Genomic DNA, 21416 nt, shown 5'->3' on the forward strand with positions numbered 1-21416 from the left:
ATGTTCGTCGTGATTTACTTCTCGTTCCTCCAAGTGGGTATATTATACATATCCGGTATAACGCAACCAAATCTCTAAAAGCTTGCACTTGATAAAGCCGGGGTATGTACTTGTCGACGTTCGGATTTCAGGCGTAACTCAAAATCACACCTCTCCCCCTCGTCCTTCGTGTGCTCGTGAGATTCCCCACAAGAATGCCGCATGGACTCCCTGTGTGGCTTGTTTTGTTGGCTTGATACGCTAGCAGAAGGCATCGGCAGAGTTTGTAGCATTCGGTTTTTGTTGGTCCATCTCCATCCATCAATTGACACCGCAACCTTCTGTGCCTGTTCCTTTCCGCAAAACTGCTCTATTTTGCTGACCAGATATTGAAGCCGTGTCTTACGACCCATGTCGCCCATCTCAAGATCTTTGAGTATAATCTCAGCAAGTATCTGCACCAAAGACTGAGGCATGGGTTGCCTGGAGGCTTTGCCAAAATTGATGACCTTTTCGATGTATCTTAGGCGCGCTCGCGTTGACATATTAGGTCGCTTCATATAAAGCTGTCCTATTTCGACGAGAAAATCCATTGTGTAGACTGTGCCTTGTCTGATGGGGTTGCTCAACTTATTGAAGGCCCTTCGGGGGTGGAATTCGGCGACCCGCCAGATGAGATCGGCAGGTAGATCGTCATCTGTTACTATGGCCTCTGCGTGCCGCGCCCATGCATGCCAGGGTAATTTATCCGAATTTGTCTGCTCTTCGTTATAGAATTCCCAGATGGTGAGCGCGCGGTGAGGGTCCTCTTCCGTTTTCACCATGTCAGAGACAATCTCATTGTGATTTGGCAATAAGCGGACCGCCTTCATTAATGTACCAAGTTGACCGCAGGCGTCACTGGTAAACGAAAGCGCCCTGAGATTCGCTTTGCGTTTTTTTGCGTGCCGGTGGAAAGCAGAGTCGAGCAACGCCGCCCAAGAATGAAGTGTCGTGGGGGTTTCGGACCATTCTTGCAAGCGTTCTGGCCGCAACTTCCATTGACTTTGGTTCATAAGACGGAGAGCTGCGAATTGCCAGACTTCTAATTCGGACCATTCGCTTGTGTCGAGGGTATCTTGGACCAGTTCCACGAACTCTCTTATCTTGAGGCCAGGAGTAGTGGCTAGTTTAAGTAATAAGTGGTACGCCATTGCGCGTCGCCCTGGGGCATCTGTGCTGTTCTCGAGGCAAGACTGAGATAGTTGTCGACAGGTTTCCATATGTGATAAATCCGTAACACCAAACATCCGAGACAAATAAATATTACGGCGTAAGATCCGAGTCGGCACAGGTCGTGAAGGTTCTTTCTGAGCCTGGCATGTTTCAAGGAGAAGGTGGGCTCGCATCAAAGCAACATAGTCATTAGAATTTAGCGATATTCTTTCAAACTGCCGAGTTAGTCTTAATAGTTCGTCGAGAAAGTTGAATGTCATAGTCTGGGGTGTCATCTGGAACGCTGTTTTGAGGCATTGATGCCATAAATGTCCACCAAGAACATCGCTGGTAGGGCGAATCCGGTTGTCGTGAATACAGTGAATGATTGAAACCCACTGTCTCGCGAGCACGTAGTCGAGGACTTTAGTCGAAACGCGGCTTTTGATAACTTCGTCGAAGGGGTTGAGTGAGAGGATAAGGTCGTCGGCGGATATCGTCTTGTCGTCGATCATGTCCAAAACCTTGAAAAGGTAAGGCTCGCATGCTTTGTATAATGCTCTTCCATCTCCAACATCTTCGAATGAGTCGAGACTTTCGCTGAGCTCGACGAGTGCCTGTTCTATGTGCGAGAGAGCTGCTGTTTGTGGTACTGCTGTGGTGGTGACGGATGGGGTCTCTGCACAGTCTATGTCCTCCAGAGATCTGAGAAAGCGCTCAAACAAGCCAACCTTTTTATGCCGTCGATCTTGGGGTCGAGTTGGAGCCTCCCATGTCCATTTGCCGAGATCGATAGGTAAGTTAATTGACCAAGGAAAAGGCGAAGCATGAGAGTTGGGGACAATCGCTGTCATATGTCGCTTGCCTAAGCGGCGTCGGCTCTCGAGCGGACCTGGACAAGAACTCAAACTCCTTCGAGGGACCGGATACACGTGGTGGAATCGCTCAATTGCTCGAGCCAGCATAGCATTGGTGATCCAAATGCCTTCCGGTGAGGTCGGCACCGGGCGTATGCCCGAACGACAGTGCGGGATAAGGCATCGTCGAGGCATTGAAGCCCTGAAGTATTGTCGAGACACCGGCATTCAACTCCGTATCGACATTGCGATATCGTATCGAACCGAACCGAATCGTAGCTGTACCGCGGGTGGGTGCCGGGCTATTGGGCTGATGTCATAAATATAGAAGTTGAATCGAATTGTAGATGAGCTTTCAACATTGAGAATTTAGCTCCGTGCGTGTATGGAGCTTATTGACCAACCAGAAAAGAGAGATTACCCCAGGTTCTTTCCAGTGGAAAATGACAGTGCCAGTGCGGTTGCCTCAGGCTTACCTGACCCATACTCCACTGTTTATGTGCAAGATGCGTCGTGCGTTGCTATTCTAAAGTTAGCGCCTCCTTGCTCCGCCATGAGCAGCTCATCTTATCGGCCAGACATAAGACAAGCCCATGTGTTCAAAAGCCCGCTCCAGTCTCCAGAACCCCCTTTTGCTGCGCGTTGATACGCTGCGGTGTCCTGCATCTTCCTGCATCTTCCTGCATCTTATTACGTTGTATGCTGTGAGCTGCATGAATAGCACTTGCTCGGATCGAAATTACGCCTGTCCAGGTCAAACTTAACGGTTCCAGGGTACCTTCACCCACAGCGTATGTAGCGGCGCATCACTGCTTTGACAGGCAGTCAATAGCCCACGATCCCTGTCGTATTGCTCGGGGTTGTCCACTGAACCGCGTGTGCGGACCGTACGGTGAGCGTGGAGCTTCCCTAATTAGGAACATCGACAACCCAGCTGGTCCCTGTTCGCCTTCTCGATTACTTCTAGTCGCCTTCTCCTGAACCAGACACTGGTCGGCATAACATCATAACAACAACAACAAACCCTTCGAATTCGATACGATCTGCACCTCCGTCGACTACTTTCGCTCGATGGCTCTGTGTGACATCTTATCGACCCCGACGACGTCACAAAGCAGTTAGATGGAGCCAGTAGTATATGAAGAGACCCCGTTCGCCGACTACCTCAAAGGTGAGGAAGCTCCCTCCCGTCCCTGCCGGTCCCACGGGATATTTCCTTTTTCCTCGCAGAGATCTGACATTGTCCAAGATGAGGGAGATGAGTCGCAGGCCGACTGGGCGCCTGGTATAATAACACCCGAACCTGAATCCTCGGCTGGCCGTTCCAGTCCGTCGCCTCCCTCGAGCCCTTCACCGTTCGCGCCCACCGGTAGACCCTTGGTGAAGCCAAGGTTTCGCAACAAAGCTCCCAATGCGCTTCAACTAAAAGTTCCTCAACAATCTGGCTTGCGATCTGCAAGTGGGAAATACTCGGTATGTCGAGTCGTGCGACCAGCACCAATCAACATTACTAAACAATGCCCTCGTTATAGGCCGCAGTAGCAGCGAGCATCGATCGAGCTGACAACGCCAAATTCCTCGAACAATTCCGATATACCATCATCGCCTCTCAGCTTCTAAGTGGCCATTCCGGACTAGGGCAGTCGCAACTTGGCGGCGGAGGACCAAGCCCGTCACCGAATAATTCAGACTCGCTTTTGTCGACCGAAGGAATCATCGCATCGGTCCTTGCGGCACTGGCCGTTGCGGTGGTGTTGAGCTGGGTTCTCGGAAGCGGAGTGAGCAAGAAAAGACTCATATTTCTGCTCCTGTTGTGCGCAGCTGCAGCTCTTTTAGGCCAGATTTACATGAAGCGCCAATGGCTGCGCTATCGAAGGTCGCAATCGCTTTCCGAAATCACCTCTTTCGTCGAGCACTCTCACAATTTCGACAGCGCGACTGGGGCAGCTCTATCTCTGATACAAGAGGTAGAGTTGGTCTCCCGAGGCTACCGACTGTTGGTCTCTGTTGTCCTTCAAACTTGAATGCTTGCTAACTAATATACAGTAGCGCTCCACTGCCACCAATAAGCCGTATAGAAGATCGCACCCAGACTCGAAGATGCGTCAGGTTGCGCAAAGCTCTGAGGCACTCCTTTGCCGAAGTTCTCGCGTCTTACAACCAAGTTTGCACGGTTGTCAATGGGTTTGCGGAACAAACAGACCTGGAAAAATATTACGATATATACGACATCACCGATTTCGACATGTCTGACGCTCGCCGGGGTCTCACTGATGAGGATCTAGAAGATCCTGAATCATTAAGAACCCTCAAGATTCTCGCCGCGCGTTTCTCTACAATTCGAAAACTATTTCTTTGCGCCCTCCTAGCTCTGGATGCCGACAGCGACACGAATGATTTACTCCGTTGGACTACGGCGGTGGAGTCGCTTTTGAGCTTAAATCACTCAACTCAAGCGGCGCATTCCAGAGTACAAGGCATCCTTAGCGAGGAAGACAGTGAGTACTTGATATTCGAGATTGACAATCAATCGCTGACTCAGGCATCTAGATTTCCCATCGCCTCCAACACCGATGAATGCTCTAACACCGGGACGGGAACGTTGGCGGGCCCAACTTCGGAAGCTGGGCTCCCTTTCAACCGGAATCAGGGGCTTGCAAGCCAAGCTGCAACTGCTTCGAGAGGAATCCGACAGAAGTTTAAACGACTCGAGCGATATCTCGGAGCTTGGACCGAATCTCATGTCACAATACGAGTCTATTGGCATTGACCTTAAAGAACTAATGTCAGCATGGGAAGAGGGCAAGGCAGCTCTAGCACTCGGCATCGATAGAAACGAGAAGAGGCTGTCGTCCATGAGTACCTTGCTGTCGCCTGTGAGCTCTCTCAGCGGTCTCACGACTGTGGATGAGAACGGCGGGGCTGCTGCCGCGCTCAAGGCGCTGACAGGAGAATCTCCTCCCAGCTCCGAATATGCCGGTTCCACCGAGCAAGATTCACCAGAAGTGTTTGAAGCTGTTGCTCTACCTCGACCACGGAGTATGCTCACCAGGGAGGAGAGGATAGCCAAGGTTCGCGAAGAACGAGAGCAAAAGGTTATTGCCCGACAGCATGTCGATGCTACCAAGGGCATGCTCCGTGAACTCGAGACAGTTATCAACTTGCGGCCACGAACCCGCGCAAGTGCACCAGCCGCGCGAATTCCGTCTTTGTAGGGATGCTTTGTTTCATGAAACTAACAATAAGTCATCATCAATCATTATCATTATGTCTTTCCTACATGCCTGTTCTTGTTGGCGCACTCTCAATAGGCGCATTATCAATCTGGATCATCATCGACTTTACTAAAGCTGTTTCCTTATACTCGCTATCAACTTACGATACACCATCATCACTGGATCTTCTCAGATGGATGGACACGCCAAGCATCGGGAGGCGTCACGACGATACGCACTGTTTTCTATACAAGGCACATTTATTTTCTATAGACAGGCCACCGGAGGCCTAGGCGTTCAAGGATCAGAGTTGGATTATTCGTTTGAGCACTGCGATGCTATGCTATCCCGGGAGGTCAGATTGCGAGGGTCACGTCACAGTCTTAGCATCTCAGGGTAAAGCAACACTCGACACATCAAAATCCTTATTTTAGGAAATTGTTTTCATTTCTTGTCTGGGGGAATAATGAAATAAAAGGGGCCCTTAATTATTGCCCATACATGATAGACATAACTATAAAATTTAAGCATTGCTATCTTTTTTGTCACGCTACCTGGCTGACTACCATCGACAAGACTCCAATTTAAGGGCATATTAGATAATATCTATAACTTAACTTGAGCAACTCTTAGATGATGATTTGTACACATCATCTCATCTCGTACGCCTTACCTTTAACGCTGGCATCAAGTGGAAGTGGGGCTTTCTGATGGGAGCTGGGAGCTCCAAAAAGACGCGTCGCGTATCTTGGGAAAGGTGGCGCGTTAAGTGACTACCCACCTTGGTATGGAGCTGCCAGTAAAGTGCGGTAGCCTAGACTAGCAATTTCGCGACCGACTAAGCTAAGGGAAGGTAAAGGCCATCCATCCATTACCACCTGCATCTTCTTTCTTTCCGCAAATTCACCCTGACAACTCCATCTTCCCTTCATACATACTACCCAAACAGCACACTTTAAAGTAACATATTTGTCTTTTTTCCAACCAGACCCTTGTCTACTACTCCCTTAGACGCCCTTTCTTCTCGCCCACACAAACACACAGTAAGTCACATAGCAACCGTCACCCCGCCCTTTTCAATCCGCGTGGCAGCTAGCTCCATGCACCACCTGAAAAACTGCATCAACAGGAAGCTAACAGATATATCAGAAATGTTGGAAGCACGACTCGACCAAGCCTCCCTTTTCAAGAAGGTGGTCGATGCGATCAAGGACTTGGTGCAGGACTGCAACTTCGACTGTAATGACACTGGCATTCAACTCCAGGCTATGGATAACTCCCACGTTGCTCTCGTGTCCATGATGCTCAACGCCGAAGCCTTCTCTCCTTTCCGCTGCGACCGCAATATCTCTCTCGGTGTGAACCTCACATCTCTCACCAAAGTTCTCCGTGCTGCCCAGAACGAGGATGTCCTTACACTCAAGGCTGAGGATGGCCCTGATGTGCTGAACCTCCAGTTCGAGAACGTCGAGAACGACCGTATCAGCGAGTACGACCTCAAGCTCATGGACATTGACCAGGAGCACTTGGGTATCCCCGATACCAAGTACGCTGCCACTATCAAGATGCCCTCGATGGAGTTCCGACGTATCTGCACAGATCTCATGGCTATGTCAGAATCAGGTTAGTTGCTCGTTAGTATCTGCCGTCGTTTTTGTCTTTTATCTAACAAGTATCACAACAGTCATGATTGAAGCTTCCAAGGACGGTATCAAGTTTTCATGCAACGGCGATATCGGCAATGCCTCCGTCACCCTCCGAAGTAACACCAATATGGACAAGCCCAAGGAAAACGTTGAAATTGAGCTGGAGGAGCCCGTCGCCCTTACATTCTCTCTCAAGTATCTTGTCAACTTCTGCAAGGCTGCCGGCCTGTCCGACCACGTCAGCATCTGCCTCTCCAACGAGGTCCCTCTGTTGGTGCAGTATGAGATCTCTGGTAGTCAAAGCCACCTCCGATTCTACCTTGCTCCTAAGATTGGTGACGAGGATTAGACGACTGCCGTTATATAGTGCGATACTGTCCTGCTACATGAAAACGAGCTTGGCGTTTATGTTTAAAAGGATATGGCCGGGTGGTTCTGAAGGAGCATTTACAATAGGAGAATATGCAAGGAATAAGGAAGGATACCAAGAGTTTCACCTGCTCAATCAGAGCCTTGTTTGTTAGGTCTCTCACGAGGCATGTGCGAGTGGTGGTGGAATTGATATGAATAGGTTAGATAGGAAGATCGAGGAGTGTCGACCGACCAGTGTTGACGATAATGAAACCATACAACCGTTCTTGTTGGATTTGGAGCTGTCATGGCATGACACATCAACTCTTATGGCTGCTGGTGAATGTTGGTCTTGATTGGCCTGTTGTTACTTTGTGTTGCGGGAGCAAGAACACACAATGTTTGGCAGCCTGGTAACTCGAGTATTGATTCAATTCCTCAGCAATTTCACATCTCATATTGTGTCTTGATACATTCATGAAGCTATTCGTAGCCAGCTTAGTAGGTAGTCGTAGTTCATCTGATGTCTCGATGCGGGGCAGTTTATCGGAGGCTGGCGGGGCACGAGATTAAATAGAATTCACTAGCAACATTTGACCGTTGACTCAATGGCATATCCCCAAGTCTAGAGAATCATTATTACTCATTTTCAATACGAGTCATACAATTCTTTTTCTAGCCGGAATGAATAGATAGATTCAAGGTAAGCCACTATTCAATAGTTCTGTTGCACAAATTCGTATCGAGTTCGGCTTGTCATCCCCAATTTGAGTCAAATTTCTTAGATTTAAACTCGTGACTAATAAGCGCATCCAGCTCCAAGGACGCCGCAACCGAGTTCTAGAACTACCCTCGACTTGTTTGTCAAACTCAAGACTCTTTTCTCTTTCTCTTTAATACTTTTTTCCTTTTCTCCTTATAAGACTTTACATTACAACTACCGAAACTCGGATATAGACTATACTGAAAGTATACCCTTATCTGCTGACGTAGAACAAGACGTTGTGTCTAGTGACGTCTCTCCCGACGATTCAAAGACGTCCTTGGCTGAGTTCACTCTCACATCTTTTTAAAAACCCCATTCCCTACCGAGAAAAAAACACGTAGAAATACCTTCCAGTTTCTTCTCATCTCGTTGTCATGTCTGCCATTCCTACCATACCGGATACGCGGGTTCTCGCGGTAGCAAGCCATGTATGTAACCTTGGACGAGCTCACTTCTATTAGTACCTTGATTTAAGACTGACCATCAATATCAGGTTGTCTCTGGGTAAGTCCTGCCTTATTGCCAGAAATGAGGAGAAATTGACAGATCCTAGTTACGTGGGTAACAAGATTGCCGTCTTTGTGCTGCAGTCTCTAGGATGCGATGTCGCAGCCCTGAACACAGTTCAATTCAGTAAGCTTTCACAGACCACACAACAGTAATGAGCCGGTATCTGACGTATTCTTCTTCAAACAGGCAACCATACCGGATACAGGCAATGGAAGGGAACGAGAGTCTCGGCACAAGAGATTACGGACTTGTGGGATGGACTGAAGCAGTCGTACCTGGATGACTTTGACGTGATGCTTTCCGGTTACATCCCAGGTGCTGAAGCCGTTGATGCCGTTGGCAAGATAGGCCGAGAGCTTAAGGACAAGTCCAAGGATACGCCGGGCAAGTTCTTCTGGGCTCTCGATCCTGTCATGGGCGACAATGGAAAGATCTACGTCTCTCCAGAAGTTGTGCCCGCTTACAAGAGACTCATCCATGATGCTGATCTCATCCTTCCGAACCAGTTCGAGGCCGAGTACGTTTTGAAGCCTTTATGATACATTTTTTGCCAGTCATCCGCTAACCATAAACAAGGTTGCTCTCAGAGGTCAAGATCAACGATATGGACAGCCTCCGAAAGGCTATACAGGTTCTCCACGACAAGTACAAAGTTCCTCACGTCGTCATTACATCGGTCAATCTCGAGGCACCAGATCATCCTCCATCGCACCTTTCAGTGGTTGGTTCAACCATGACATCCACCGGCCAAGCGCGCTTCTTCAAGATCGTCTTCCCATCAATCGACTGCTATTTCAGCGGAACGGGCGACATGTTTGGCGCCCTCATGGTCATCCGCATGCGCGAGGCCGTTTTCAACGCCAACGAACATCTGCGCCACACAACCAGCTGGCTTAGCGATGACGCTGTGTCTGCCATTGAGCTCCCGCTTGCTCGCGCAGCGGAAAAAGTCCTAGGCAGCATGCATGAGGTTCTGTCCAAGACTTGCGAGGGTATGAAGAAGGTTGTTGAGCGCACGACGGGTGATATGAAGGCTGAGGATCGAGAAAACGATACAAAGGTGCATCTCGTGAAAAGTAAGGCCGCTGAGTTGCAGCTAGTGAGGAACCTGGACTGTTTGAGGACGCCAGTGACACAATATCAGGCGAAGGCCATGTAGAAATATCAGGGTACAGATGTATAGGATGAGCTGGCATGGTTGATTGGGTGTAGAAATGGATAAGAATAGATAAAACAGTAGAAAACAGTGGGAAAGGCGTCAATTAATTGTTTATTTAGGTTTATTCACATTACGGCCCACGTAGAGAGAGAGCGGTATGTCCATTGTCGGCAGCTTATGAGAGAACCTCATCCAAAGCTCTGTTTATCCTCAAGTTTCGAGATCCCGTCCAAAATCAACCAACCTGAGCCTCATCGCATCTCTTGGGTGAAACTGAGCAATCTTGGATCTCACCAAGAATCGCGCAGCTGCGGATTCGCGCGACAGTTGCACGTAGGATGCTGAGTTATCACCCTGAGCTTCAGAAAGCGTGTTCAGAAGCTCCTCTGTGAGCTGCCTCATTTCTGCTGCTGCAGCCGTGACCTCGTTTTGGCGTCCAGACCCCTCTGCAGGTGCTTGACCCCAGATCTCATCAATCCTGCGCTGCCTCTTGTCGTCTTTGTCCACGGTCTCTTTTGGCTTTTTGAGCTTTCCTTGAGCATTAAACCCAGCAGCTAAAGCTTCTCCATCGACATCCATAAGATCACCAACAACGGGCCCACCCAGCTCTTCCGCTGCCAGCATAGGTGCCAGATGATTGGCAATAAACCGAAGCAGGACTTTCATGAGCTTGGTAGTATCTCTATCAAAGGTTTTCTTTTTCGTTCTGAGCTCTTGTAGTCGTTCCTTGGCGCCCTCTTCTGGAGTGACATTGGTGCTTGCATCCACTTCGTCACGTAGTGATTGTATTCGCGCGGTCAGTGCATCACTAAGAAGTTTTTGGTCTTTGAGACGCGCCTCATCGGCTTCAAGTTGGCGCGACAGCTGCTCATGCGTTGAGCGCTGAGAATCGAGGTAGGTATTCGACTCTTGAATTGTTTGGTGGGTTCTACGCAGAGCTAGCAGCGCTGGTAACAAAGATCCTGGTGATGGTAAAAAGGGATCCGACTCTGTCACTTCTTTGAGCGCTGCTTGGATGACCTGCGTCTGTCCCGCCACTGACTCTGGAAGTCGTAGTTCATTTGAACGAAGCTACGAATATTAGTATAATATCGTCTTGAAGATAATGTGAATACATACCCTTTCTAGCTCTTCTTCGTGCTGGCGGACTTGTTGCTGAAGCTCCCGTAGTGTTTGGTCGAGACTAACTGTGTATGCTTGCAATGCCATAGTTAAAAATCTTATCTGAGAACGATATGATTTGATAGTTCAGCAGTGAATAAGGTGATGTGTTTGCTATGAGAGTTGGCACGGTTGAGATAATCGAGCATTGATGTATATGAAAGGAGCTAATAGAAGATGTGGGCGTGTTTCAAGCTGGTCAATCATTTAGAGCTACCTAGCTAGGTAGGTAGTGTTGATGTTTATCATAGCGTTTCATACATTGGCATCACAATAGTGTTTAGTTGCTACAATCTTCCAATATTTTTAACAAAAGTATGAGTTCATATAAAATAATAGTACAATAAATAACCCAAAGCCAGAAACTACTAAGCCATTGCCTCCCCATTGTTGAGACGCCGTTACACTGTAGGAAGGTACTGTGGAGTCGTGCCTGCCAGAGCTTTGCTACCTGCAGCGGGCAAGAAGGTTACAGGGCCCAAGCTTCCCTCAATGGACGCCAAGCACGTGACCGTTCTCAGCACTTCTCCATCCATCCATCAGATGGATCCTCGCAGGGCTGCTTCTCCCGCTTTCTCCCAATCTCCTCACCCCAACTCAAGAGCACCTATCGACCTCTCTTGTCGTGTCGTATCCTTTCCCCTTCCCCTCCCCCCTTCCCTTTTTATCCTCGTAAGATTTTTCGTCTTTTTCATTCTCGGCGATTGTTCCTAATCGCGTTTTCTGAAGGTTATTTTTCCCCTTCTTCTCTTAACCTTCTTTTCCCAGGATCGGTTCTTTGCGACAACCTAACTTAGTCTGCGTACCAAGTTAAAACACCGCGCCCCGATCCATTGAGAGAAGCTGTCCCTGCTCCTCGTCTTTCGACAGTTCGCGACGAGATATCTACCCATCGGAACCCGCTTTCGTGCTTCGAGCCACAGATAGATTGCGATCGATAAACCTCGAGTCTCCGCTACAGTCAGAAGGTTTGAGCTGAGCACTGCCTCTTTTTGCTTTTTAAAGGAAGTCCGTCCGTCCCAGTATCGATCGCTTCACAATCTCCTCACAACCATTCAACGTCCTCATCACGAGATCATCATCTCCGCCCTTTCTCTCCCGCCTACAAAGCAGTCTAGGAGATCTTCCCGGGTACCTATTTGACGCCCGCTGAAAGAGTTCTGGAACCCGTCCTCCAAACACACGAGACTCGAATCCCTTCTCCTTCCATCCAATCCAATTCAATCCAATTCAATTCAGCCCGCAACACGTACCGTCCTTGCGCGACACCAGTCACTTCACGAATACTTCACCGAAGCGCGCACCCTGCGAAAGTCACTACACCAGCACGTTTTCCTTCGAAAACCCCTGAGTGTATATAAGACAAGCAATAAAAAAGAACGATACGTTTCAAATTATCGACTGTGTCGAAAGGACTAAATTCGTGTGAACATACCAATTACAACAAAAATGTCTGCTTCTCCTACTCAACCCACCCAGTCGGCCAAGCGCCCTTTGGAAGAAGCCTCCTCGCCTTCGCGCGCCGGTGATCAGCCTGATGCCAAGCGACCTACCCTTGAAAAGATCAAACACGACGACGATGATGATGTCGAGGTCCCTGAAGCTCCCGTCGACATTCCTGCGGATGACCACGACGATAAGGTCAATGGAGCCGCTAAGTCTGAAGACGACGATGATACTGCCCCGGATCCAGCATCCGACGCCAAAGCTGCGGCTGCCGCGACGGTTGCTGCTTCTTCGTCCAATGCCGTGACGTCTGCTGCCGCCCACGATGAGACCTCCTGGATTCATGTTCGCGCTGTCATCTCTAGCCCGGAGGCCGCTACTGTTATTGGAAAGGGAGGCGAGAACGTCTCCAACATCAGGAAGCTCTCCAACGCCAAGTGCACTGTCAGTGACTACCAGAAGGGAGCTGTCGAACGTATCCTTACTGTCAGCGGAATAGTAGACGCTGTGGCCAAGGTAAAACAGATCTCTTCCAAATCCATTAATTTTCGCGTTAACGTGATATAGGCTTTTGGTTTGATCATCCGAACATTGAACAACGAACCCCTCAACGAACCTTCGACTGCATCTTCGAAGACGTATCCTCTCCGACTACTAATTCCCCACATCCTGATCGGTTCCATCATCGGCAAGGGTGGTGCTCGTATTCGCGAGATCCAGGACGCTTCCGGCGCCCGCTTGAACGCGTCTGATTCCTGTCTCCCCATGTCGAGCGAGCGATCTCTAGTCGTCATGGGTGTCGCTGATGCCGTCCACATCGCAACATACTATGTTGGCAGCACCTTGCTCGAGCAGCTAAACGACAGGTTCGGAGGCCCCGCTGCATCTGCGTACGCAACACGAAGCGGCGCCCCTGCTGGTTCGATTCCAGGAGGTATGCAGGTTGTCCCATACTCGCCCCAGCCTTCTTCAGGACACTATGGGCGAAGTGAAAACTACGGCCGCCACAACGACCGTCGCTCTCACCACATGCCACCTGCGCCTTACCCTCAACAGTATCCCCCTCACGCAGCCGCTCAAGCTAACCCTGCTATGCCTATGCATTATGGCGGTGCTCAAGGAGGAGGTGCATATGGTGCAGCTCCCCACGCTCAGCCTCATATGCCTCCTCACACAGGTCCCCAACCACACGGTGGTGCTCCTCAAGCTCAGCCCATGGGCGGCGCGATTCCCGGTGGGCCCATTACCCAGCAGATTTACATTCCGAACGACATGGTCGGTGCCATTATTGGCAAGGGTGGCCAGAAGATCAACGAGATACGACAAATGAGCAACAGCGTGATTAAGATTAACGAACCGCAAGATAACAGTAACGAACGACTTGTGACTATCACCGGCACGGAGGAATGCAACCGCATGGCCCTTTACATGCTTTACTCTCGACTTGGTGAGGTCCAAAACAAATCCAGCACCAATTAAGCTTCTAACCTTTGCAACTTAACAGAATCGGAAAAACACCGCGTTTAATTAGTCCTCCGGCGGCAATGCGACAACCTTCGAGCGGGCTACGGAATACGATGAATACAGTGTTGTTTACTAGGATGTTAAGAAGTTAAAAGGAGGATGCAGTGTGTTCTGTCTTTGCAAGAAAAGGCAGTATCGGAGAAGTAAACGGCTCCAGTGACGGGTTTGAGAAGTCGCCAACAATTCGATGCCGGTCCACAGCCCTGCCGGACTGCGATTCAGAGTAGGGATGAGGGGTCATCGGATGGTTGAGCGGCATAGAAATGGTGTCAAAGGATGGGTTCGCATTTCATCGGGACGAAAAGGGAAACAAGACGGGGCTGTTTGACAAGGAGTGGCAGCTTTCAAAGTTCTTGATTTCAAAGGCGTATTCTCAGTTTTATTTTTGTTCCTTACTTAATTCAATGAGACTTTGGTATTTTACAAAAGAGAGACATAATTCCTCAGGTGTGACCTTAGGATGGGAGGCTCTATCAACCCAGTCGAGCAATCAGAGCTTCTTGAGCGGCACATGGTACTGATGCTATGTTAGTTATCAAGAGGTTCCAGGATTATTGTCATGGCACTTACCATCTCGAGGCCCTTATTCCCAGCACGCAGGTAGTAAATATTGTCATCGATCGCTTTGATACTATCAGCTCATTGTCGATATGTCAGTTCTTGTGGCAAACTTACCGCTTCCGCTGTTCTTCTGCTGTAAATGGGCTTCTTTGCTGTCCCAGCCCATCAATAACCTTGATGCACGCCCAGGGATGACCGAGGAGTCTTCATGTTCTCCCTGGACAAATTCACCGTATGCCAACCCATGAAGACCTGCCAATTTACCCTCACTGCAAGCCGCAGCGAATGGCTTCATGTTGTCCTCTGTAAAGGTGTGATCAATGTCCCAGCATGTACAGACTTCAGTGATGGGTGCATGCAGAGCAGATTCAACATGGCCTGTGTACTCTGCAGTTGGGCTGACGATAGGATGACCAGTCACAAGAGCACGTAGAGAAGCATGCCAATCGGTGGCTGCAGGGCCGGAGACGAAGGCGTCATAAGCAGGACGCGAGGTCCAGCGAATGCCCAGGAACCAGTAATCAGGCTTCTCCAGAGGACGACCGAGATAGACAGACTCAACGCCCGGGATGGACTTGATGTGGTCGGTCACGGAGGAGAAAGAGGCCGGGGGGGATTCGGCATGTTCAACAAGGACAGGTTTGAACTTGATGAGAAAGGATCCAAAGACTGCTGACATTTTTTTATGAATTCAAGTTTGTCTGGGATTGTACTATGAGACAGATTGTGAAGTTTTTTGAAGCTGGTATTTCGTTCACGACGATGATACAAGCATGCATGGAAGAAAAGAAAGCATCAACATATAGACATGGATGATGACAGGGCTGCAATGTGTTCCCAAGACAACCAGATTATACGAGATGGTTCTACGAGATACCAAAGAATGACGCATTTTTTTACTTCGGGGTTCAATGAGGGGTACCTACCAATTATGAGGCTCTGAGGGTGTAAGTGAGCTCTGGTAGGAACTGTACCTTGAGCTAAGTACTGGATGAGGTATGGCGCGATGCTGGAAGGTTCCTAGGAGCTTGTGTGCTACTTGCTGTCATGGATTATGAAGAAGGCTAGGGTATGTTTCGATACACGAGATCTATTTGTTTCGATTGCTGGGTTGATCTTTATCACCCCATACATATATCTGGGTATATTCAGGCGTCTATCCACGGAACATTTTGACGATTTCATTCCATAAGAGCCACTTCCTCTGCACCTTCCATGTTCCATCTAAACTTCCGGCACTTTCGGTAGGTGTTCCCCACATCTTAGTGGTCGGGCCCTCCTTCGAACGGAAAGTCCAGTCCGGACGATTCCCTTCCCCAAGCCACCGTAACTACCGACCATCGTCCATTCCCCAAACAAGAAGGAGCCATAAGATTGGTTTTATTGGGCATTGTGGTAAATTATCATCCGCACCTTCCCCCGCGTCACGCGTTTTGACTACTGGCCTCTAAGCTCCTGTTCTTCAGCATCACATTCTTTCGTCTTGATTTTCTAACTGAATTATTGATCGTGGCTCTCAGACACTAATTGTTCCCGGCACCTACTAGTCTTGCCACTAACAACGGTTACAACTTACTGGCGCTGTTATCGTAATTAACTAATATCCCCAACCGAGGCATTGCGCCACCTGAATTCAATCTTTCCATCTGCAGATCTCACCTCTAACTCTACATGTAAGAATACATGTCTATCTAAATTTAATTTACCGTCTCGATCTTTTCTTCCTCTCACACTTTGGAGACATCAGTCACCATTACTTCCGCATACTCTACCGGCGCCATGGTCACGGCAAGTGACGCCTCTGAGCATGTCACGTCGCCTTCTACCATAGTCGTCGACCATAATGATTCTCAGAGTGCGCCTTCGAACATCAATCTCTTGACTCTGAATTGCTGGGGCCTTCGATACATTTCGACGCAGCGTAACGCAAGACTGGACGAAATTGGACGCAGAATCGCACACGCTGTGCCTACACCGCAGATCGTGGCTTTGCAAGAATGTTTTACTCAGGAGGATTATGAAGCTATCCGTCACCATACTCGCCAGATTCTTCCTTATGGAAAGTTCTACCACAGCGGCGCGTTCGGAGGCGGCCTGGCCATCTTGAGTCACTGGCCTATCGAGGAGAGTACGATGTTTAAATATCCTCTCAATGGACGGCCGACCGCTTTTTGGAGAGGAGACTGGTACGTGGGCAAGGGTATCGCGTGCGCAAAGATTCGCTTCGGGCCCAGGCGAAAGGATATTGTTGAGGTTTTCAACACCCATGTAAGTCGTCTTCATCCTTGGGGTTCTAACACTCCGCTAATTCAAGTCAGACTCACGCCCCCTACGAGCCTGAGCCAGTGAGTACGTACAGTTGTCATCAAGTTGCTCAGTCATGGGAGATGTCGAAACTTTTGCGCGGCGCTGCCGAACGTGGACATCTTGTTGTTGGTATGGGCGATTTCAACATGTTCCCACTATCCATATATCATCGCGTCATCACAGGGAATGCACCTGTTCGCGATGTCTGGCGCATCTTACATCCGGACAGCTCCCTCGGTCCCGCATACCACCCTTCTGAGAAGGATCGCCACCGGCCGTTGCCTACAGCCGACTTCAACCTTCTCGAGAATGGAGTTACTAGCAACTCGGTCTATAATACCTGGCGTTGGAACAAGAACCAGCAGAACCGCCTCACAAAGGGCGAAATTTGTGAAGTCCCGCCCGACACCATTGATCCGCGAGGTCAGCGCCTTGATTATATCTTTGCCTCCACGGGCGTCGACCCCGATGCTCCAGCAAAGACCCCTGGTTGGGTCGTCAAGACTGCTCACGTTTCCATGACTGAACGACATCCCGACCTACTTTGTTCGCTTTCCGATCACTTCGCTGTTCAGGCTACTCTCACCCGGCACACTCCTTCTCCAGCACCCATTCCAGCCGATCCACGTTCGGAGACCCCCTCTGCTGCTCTCCAGACGGGTGCGTATTTGGCCCCCAGCAGTCCAGCCAGCAGCATACACTCGGGTGACGCAGCGCAGACAGCCGATCCGGATGCCCAGCTCAACCGTGGCCGCTCTTCCAACCGTGACTCGCTGCACCCATCTACCTACGATGAGATTCTTGGCATGATCCAAAAGTATCGCGCCCGTGAAATTCAGCAGCGCTTTTGGCGCGGCGTGCACTTCTTTGCCGCACTCTTTATCTGGATCGCTTGTCTTATCGCTGTGTGGTTCAGCCCTGAGAACTATGTCGCTTTCATTCTTATGCTGATCAGCAGTCTGAGCTTGGTTGCTGGTGTTATCGATGGCCTGCTCTCCCTGCTCTTCTTTTCATGGGAGATTCGTGGTCTGAAAGAATTTGAATGGGAAATTCGCAACGCCAAAACTGGGGCATCTGGTGACCCTGCTTCATTGACAGAGACCGAGACGTACCACAGTTCCGGGCAAAGATCGAAATCCCAATGATGGAAATAATAGTAGACGCTGCATATCATGTTGATGACTTGATGTTTTTGTATTGGACTAGGACTAAGATGACTTATGGAATGAGGATAGGATAACTGTACAGGTGCCACTACGGCCTAATGCTTAATGTCTATTCATAATACTACCTTCAGGGCTCACACCCTTTCCAATAACTCGCCGCCCTCTGTCTTCCCCGTGATTCTTTTTGTCGTTTTCTGTTTTTCTTTATTTTTGCCCCTTTTCCTGTCTGCGGTATCCTTCCACAAAAGTGAAAGCGCTTTAAGCCGCAACTTGAACTTCAGAGACTGGAGGCGTCTCTATAGGTCTCGGATCGATGTAACCCCCAGGTCGCATTCGTCGCCAAGTATATCCCATGAAGGCAGTCTCTTTTCGTATCCTCAATGATATCTTTTTCGTATTCTTGTCCCGAAGCAGCATGTCTCGTGGGCGTTTGCGCTCTTTGTGTCCGTAGAACCTGACAAACTGCTTCAGAGTTGCCTTTTCACTGAGTTGGAGGTCCTTTGCTGCATCGATTTCGCGGTCCATGCTTCGGAGTTTGGCCGCATCAAATGGGACTTTGATGAGCTCTATCGCCTTCTGCTGTACATGTGTATCAAATCCAAACAGCAACTCTCGCACATCTTCTGTGTTGAGGTATATCCCGGAGGGTATCGACTCGGACCAGTCTTCGAACGGCTCAGACTCGTCAAAGTAATGGGCATCATCATCGCTCTGTAGGTTGGGAGTGAAGGGTGCTGGCATAGACTGCAAGCGCTCCCATGGCGTATTCTTGAACCATCTGTGCGCTTTTATGTCTTCGGCGTCGCCAGGGAAAACGTAGCGACCAGTGTAATCTGTCAACCGTGGACCCTGAAACCCATTACGGTATGATGTTTGGTACTTCCTCGAACACAGGCGCTCTTCTTTGTCTTGGATAAGACAGTGTATGAGGTCTTTACACTTTTCGCTAACGAAAGGCCTGCGCGGGAAGCAGAAGTTCTTTTTGAAGTCCTGCGACAGTATGTCAGTCATTTCGCTCAGCTGGAATGTAATTGGGTGTACTCACAACGATGTTTTGTTTCGTCTGCTTACGCCCTTCTTCTGCCAAGAAGGGGGTCTGTCCGTAGAGGCATTCATATAGGATGATTCCAATGCTCTACTAGTCGCATCTTCCGTCGTACTGCTCACCACGAACGACTTCGGGGGCCATGTATTGGCTAGTTCCGACGACGGACCGCGCACCAGTCCGGTTTCCATGCCTGTTTCTCCAACCGATGAGACTTCGCAAATCTTCATCCTTGGCCAACGGATATCTTCCGTGTCTGTCTATCCCGGAAACGACGGACTGGTACCATTCGAATTGTTTTAGTATGTTCTTGCTGCATTTCTGGTCTGTCTCATCGCCGTTGATGTTGATGCCAAGTCCTCGAACCAGTGAGTATCGATGTGTGTTGTAATATGCTGCGTCATGGGACCAATGGTCATCGAATGCTAGCCCAAAATCGGAGATCTTCAAGTGGCCGGTTGCCGATATAAGAAAGTTGTCTGGTTTGATGTCTCGATGGATAATGTTCAAACGATGGGCCTCTTCCATAGCAAGGATCATCTCTGCAATATAGAATTGCGCAATGGGTTCTTGCAAGATGTTTTGTCGAATCAGTAGCCCAAGGAAATCTCCACCGGGCATGTACTCCATCACCAGATAGAGACTTGCTGGGTCCTGAAAGCTAGCAATCAATGGGACAGCCCTGTGAACGTTCTGTTAGCTGAGTACTGGAGAATTCCGACCTTGCCTTTAACGAACCACTGCGAGCCTTCGGAGGCAACAAGAAAGTCTCTCTCGGCCCTGAGATGTCCCTCTTGGCTGTTCCGTATCATCTCCGACTTTCGAATTACCTTCATGGCGTATACTTGTCCTGGGAAAGCATGACCTGGGGCAGGCTTCTCACGCACCAATCTAACCACTCCAAAACTTCCCTTGCCTAAAATCTGTAGCGGCTCGTAATTGTTGACCGATAGTCTACAATCGTCATTCGACTTCTGAGCGATACAGGTGGCTTTCATTGCCCGTAGCTCCCTCAGGTGGCAGGTTTCTTGTATTCTGTACTGCACCCGAATCTTCTCCTTTTCATCCAATGACATTAGCGAGCAGGTACGCAACTGCGCTTCAAGTTGCTGATTCCTCAAGGCCCTGGCATTGGGCTTGTACAGAATCTCGTTGAAATGGGTCTCGAGAAAGATCTTTGCGGCAGAGGCTCTCTCTACGGTAGCGATGGTGGGTCGAGCCTGAACCACGCCAGCTTCTGGAATAGTGGTAAGTGCCCGGCCTTCGGGACTGGAGCGAGTCCATGGATTCCGTCTGTTGTATCGTCTATCAGCTGTTGCGTCATACTGCTGCGAGGAAGAGGATTCGATCGATGTCTTGGCTGTTGACTCTTCCTGATATGATGAGGGCTTAGCACTTGCCTCAGAGCAAGAAGGGGTTTCCAAGTCACTCAATGGAGTAATATTCAATGGTTGAAGAGAACTTCGCGCCCTTTGTGGAGGAGTTCGGATCACCAAGGTCGAATTGGAGGTCATGGCCACAGGGTTCAGGTGCGACTTTCGGGGCATTCCTTTCGGATTGGTGCCCTTCACGGTGAATCCATGTTGTAAGGCATATTTGGTCAACTGATGGGCCTTGATTTGGTCCTCCGTGGGCGGTTTTGAATCCTTTGATATCTCAATAACTATTAAAGTTAGGTCAGGTTATTAGTGAGGGCAAACGGATGACTTACCGCTCCGTCCACTGATTCTTAAGTTTCTGAAAGCACTGCGAAGAGGCTTCCATCTTTTCGAGGCAATGTTGCCAACCTTGCGACCATGCTGTGCTTCAGGGCCTTCAGGGCCATTCAACTCAGAGTCCGGCGACGGTTCGATTGCATTTTTCGAATCGCAAGAAGAAAGTCGTATGAACTGTTGGCTGGCCTTCTTTAGCAGCGTCTGTGCCATGATGCTGCAGATTTAGTAATGAAAAGAAAGTTATTGCTGCATCAATATTGAAATAAGAAAGCAATGTGATTAATGAATTGGTGTAATAACCGTACTCTGAAGAGAATGACACCTGAAGCGTGTGCACACGACAGCGTTGTTTATGCCAGAGTAGGCATATTACATTATGGATGTGAGTTGGGAGGAGAGGTGATATAGGTAATATCCACGGATAGGAGACTTCAGGTCAGGTCTGCTTTGGTTTGGGCCGTCGTGACTGCCTCAGGTGCACTTACCAAGTTGACATTTAATGCTTCTACGCAGTTCACGGCAAGAGACACCAATTCACATTCAAACAATCAAATCGTGAGTTGAAGAGGCAAGAAATAACATTTTATCTGCTCAACTCTACAATATCATTCCAGATTCGAGGGAAACCCCGCAATCAACAGCAAAAAGAAACAATGACCCTTTTTATCGTACGCCAATTCATATCATGCAACGCAGGACGGTCCTCGCCCCATCACACCTGGTTACCACCTAAACTGCTCCCCTCATGTTTTTGCATAAAACATTGGCTCTTTGTAGAGGTCGGGCACAGGCCCAGAGCTCTTTATCCTCATAT

General features: G+C 49.2%; 9 protein-coding genes across 9 annotated transcripts; 5 read left to right on the forward strand and 4 right to left on the reverse strand.

The window, feature by feature from the left end:
* Nucleotides 1-74: 74 nt before the first annotated feature.
* FGSG_01050 (uncharacterized protein) lies at nt 75-2225 on the reverse strand (the record flags this gene model as incomplete). The annotated part of the gene is made up of 1 exon (XM_011318505.1): nt 75-2225. One exon carries the CDS (start codon nt 2223-2225, stop codon nt 75-77), a length of 2151 nt encoding a protein of 716 aa, XP_011316807.1.
* Nucleotides 2226-3152: 927 nt separating this feature from the next.
* Nucleotides 3153-5245, forward strand: FGSG_01051 (uncharacterized protein; the record flags this gene model as incomplete). Its single annotated transcript, XM_011318506.1, has 4 exons — nt 3153-3503; nt 3563-4026; nt 4077-4528; nt 4581-5245. The coding sequence occupies 4 exons, from the start codon at nt 3153-3155 to the stop codon at nt 5243-5245; spliced, it is 1932 nt and encodes a 643-aa protein (XP_011316808.1).
* An 897-nt stretch (nt 5246-6142) lies between these two features.
* On the forward strand, nt 6143-7521 carry FGSG_01052 (proliferating cell nuclear antigen). The gene is made up of 3 exons (XM_011318507.1): nt 6143-6288; nt 6395-6868; nt 6930-7521. Exons 2-3 carry the CDS (start codon nt 6397-6399, stop codon nt 7238-7240), a joined length of 783 nt encoding a protein of 260 aa, XP_011316809.1. The 5' UTR covers nt 6143-6288; nt 6395-6396; the 3' UTR covers nt 7241-7521.
* Nucleotides 7522-8382: 861 nt separating this feature from the next.
* On the forward strand, nt 8383-9677 carry FGSG_01053 (uncharacterized protein; the record flags this gene model as incomplete). Its single annotated transcript, XM_011318508.1, has 5 exons — nt 8383-8436; nt 8484-8512; nt 8562-8641; nt 8705-9035; nt 9095-9677. 5 exons carry the CDS (start codon nt 8383-8385, stop codon nt 9675-9677), a joined length of 1077 nt encoding a protein of 358 aa, XP_011316810.1.
* Nucleotides 9678-9887: 210 nt separating this feature from the next.
* Nucleotides 9888-10886, reverse strand: FGSG_01054 (uncharacterized protein; the record flags this gene model as incomplete). Its single annotated transcript, XM_011318509.1, has 2 exons — nt 9888-10748; nt 10797-10886. The coding sequence occupies 2 exons, from the start codon at nt 10884-10886 to the stop codon at nt 9888-9890; spliced, it is 951 nt and encodes a 316-aa protein (XP_011316811.1).
* Nucleotides 10887-12145: 1259 nt separating this feature from the next.
* FGSG_01055 (uncharacterized protein) lies at nt 12146-14207 on the forward strand. The gene is made up of 2 exons (XM_011318510.1): nt 12146-12800; nt 12852-14207. The coding sequence occupies exons 1-2, from the start codon at nt 12288-12290 to the stop codon at nt 13761-13763; spliced, it is 1425 nt and encodes a 474-aa protein (XP_011316812.1). The 5' UTR covers nt 12146-12287; the 3' UTR covers nt 13764-14207.
* Nucleotides 14208-14298: 91 nt separating this feature from the next.
* On the reverse strand, nt 14299-15048 carry FGSG_01056 (uncharacterized protein; the record flags this gene model as incomplete). Its single annotated transcript, XM_011318511.1, has 3 exons — nt 14299-14325; nt 14379-14431; nt 14484-15048. The coding sequence occupies 3 exons, from the start codon at nt 15046-15048 to the stop codon at nt 14299-14301; spliced, it is 645 nt and encodes a 214-aa protein (XP_011316813.1).
* Nucleotides 15049-15838: 790 nt separating this feature from the next.
* On the forward strand, nt 15839-17821 carry FGSG_01057 (uncharacterized protein; the record flags this gene model as incomplete). Its single annotated transcript, XM_011318512.1, has 2 exons — nt 15839-16637; nt 16688-17821. The coding sequence occupies exons 1-2, from the start codon at nt 16149-16151 to the stop codon at nt 17819-17821; spliced, it is 1623 nt and encodes a 540-aa protein (XP_011316814.1). The 5' UTR covers nt 15839-16148.
* A 279-nt stretch (nt 17822-18100) lies between these two features.
* Nucleotides 18101-20812, reverse strand: FGSG_01058 (uncharacterized protein; the record flags this gene model as incomplete). The annotated part of the gene is made up of 5 exons (XM_011318513.1): nt 18101-18832; nt 18914-18938; nt 19003-19569; nt 19626-20550; nt 20599-20812. The coding sequence occupies 5 exons, from the start codon at nt 20810-20812 to the stop codon at nt 18101-18103; spliced, it is 2463 nt and encodes an 820-aa protein (XP_011316815.1).
* Nucleotides 20813-21416: the final 604 nt, after the last annotated feature.

This window comes from Fusarium graminearum, chromosome 1, assembly GCF_000240135.3.
Source record: "Fusarium graminearum PH-1 chromosome 1, whole genome shotgun sequence".
In the NCBI taxonomy this organism is placed as follows: domain Eukaryota; kingdom Fungi; phylum Ascomycota; class Sordariomycetes; order Hypocreales; family Nectriaceae; genus Fusarium; species Fusarium graminearum.

Bases quoted from the DNA above. Each gene is read 5' to 3' on its own strand.
- FGSG_01052 (XM_011318507.1), top strand. From the start codon at position 6,397: ATGTTGGAAGCACGACTCGACCAAGCCTCCCTTTTCAAGAAGGTGGTC. The intron at 6,869-6,929 runs GTTAGTTGCTCG...GTATCACAACAG, and splicing joins CATGGCTATGTCAGAATCAG to TCATGATTGAAGCTTCCAAG.
- FGSG_01055 (XM_011318510.1), top strand. From the start codon at position 12,288: ATGTCTGCTTCTCCTACTCAACCCACCCAGTCGGCCAAGCGCCCTTTG. The intron at 12,801-12,851 runs GTAAAACAGATC...AACGTGATATAG, and splicing joins TAGTAGACGCTGTGGCCAAG to GCTTTTGGTTTGATCATCCG.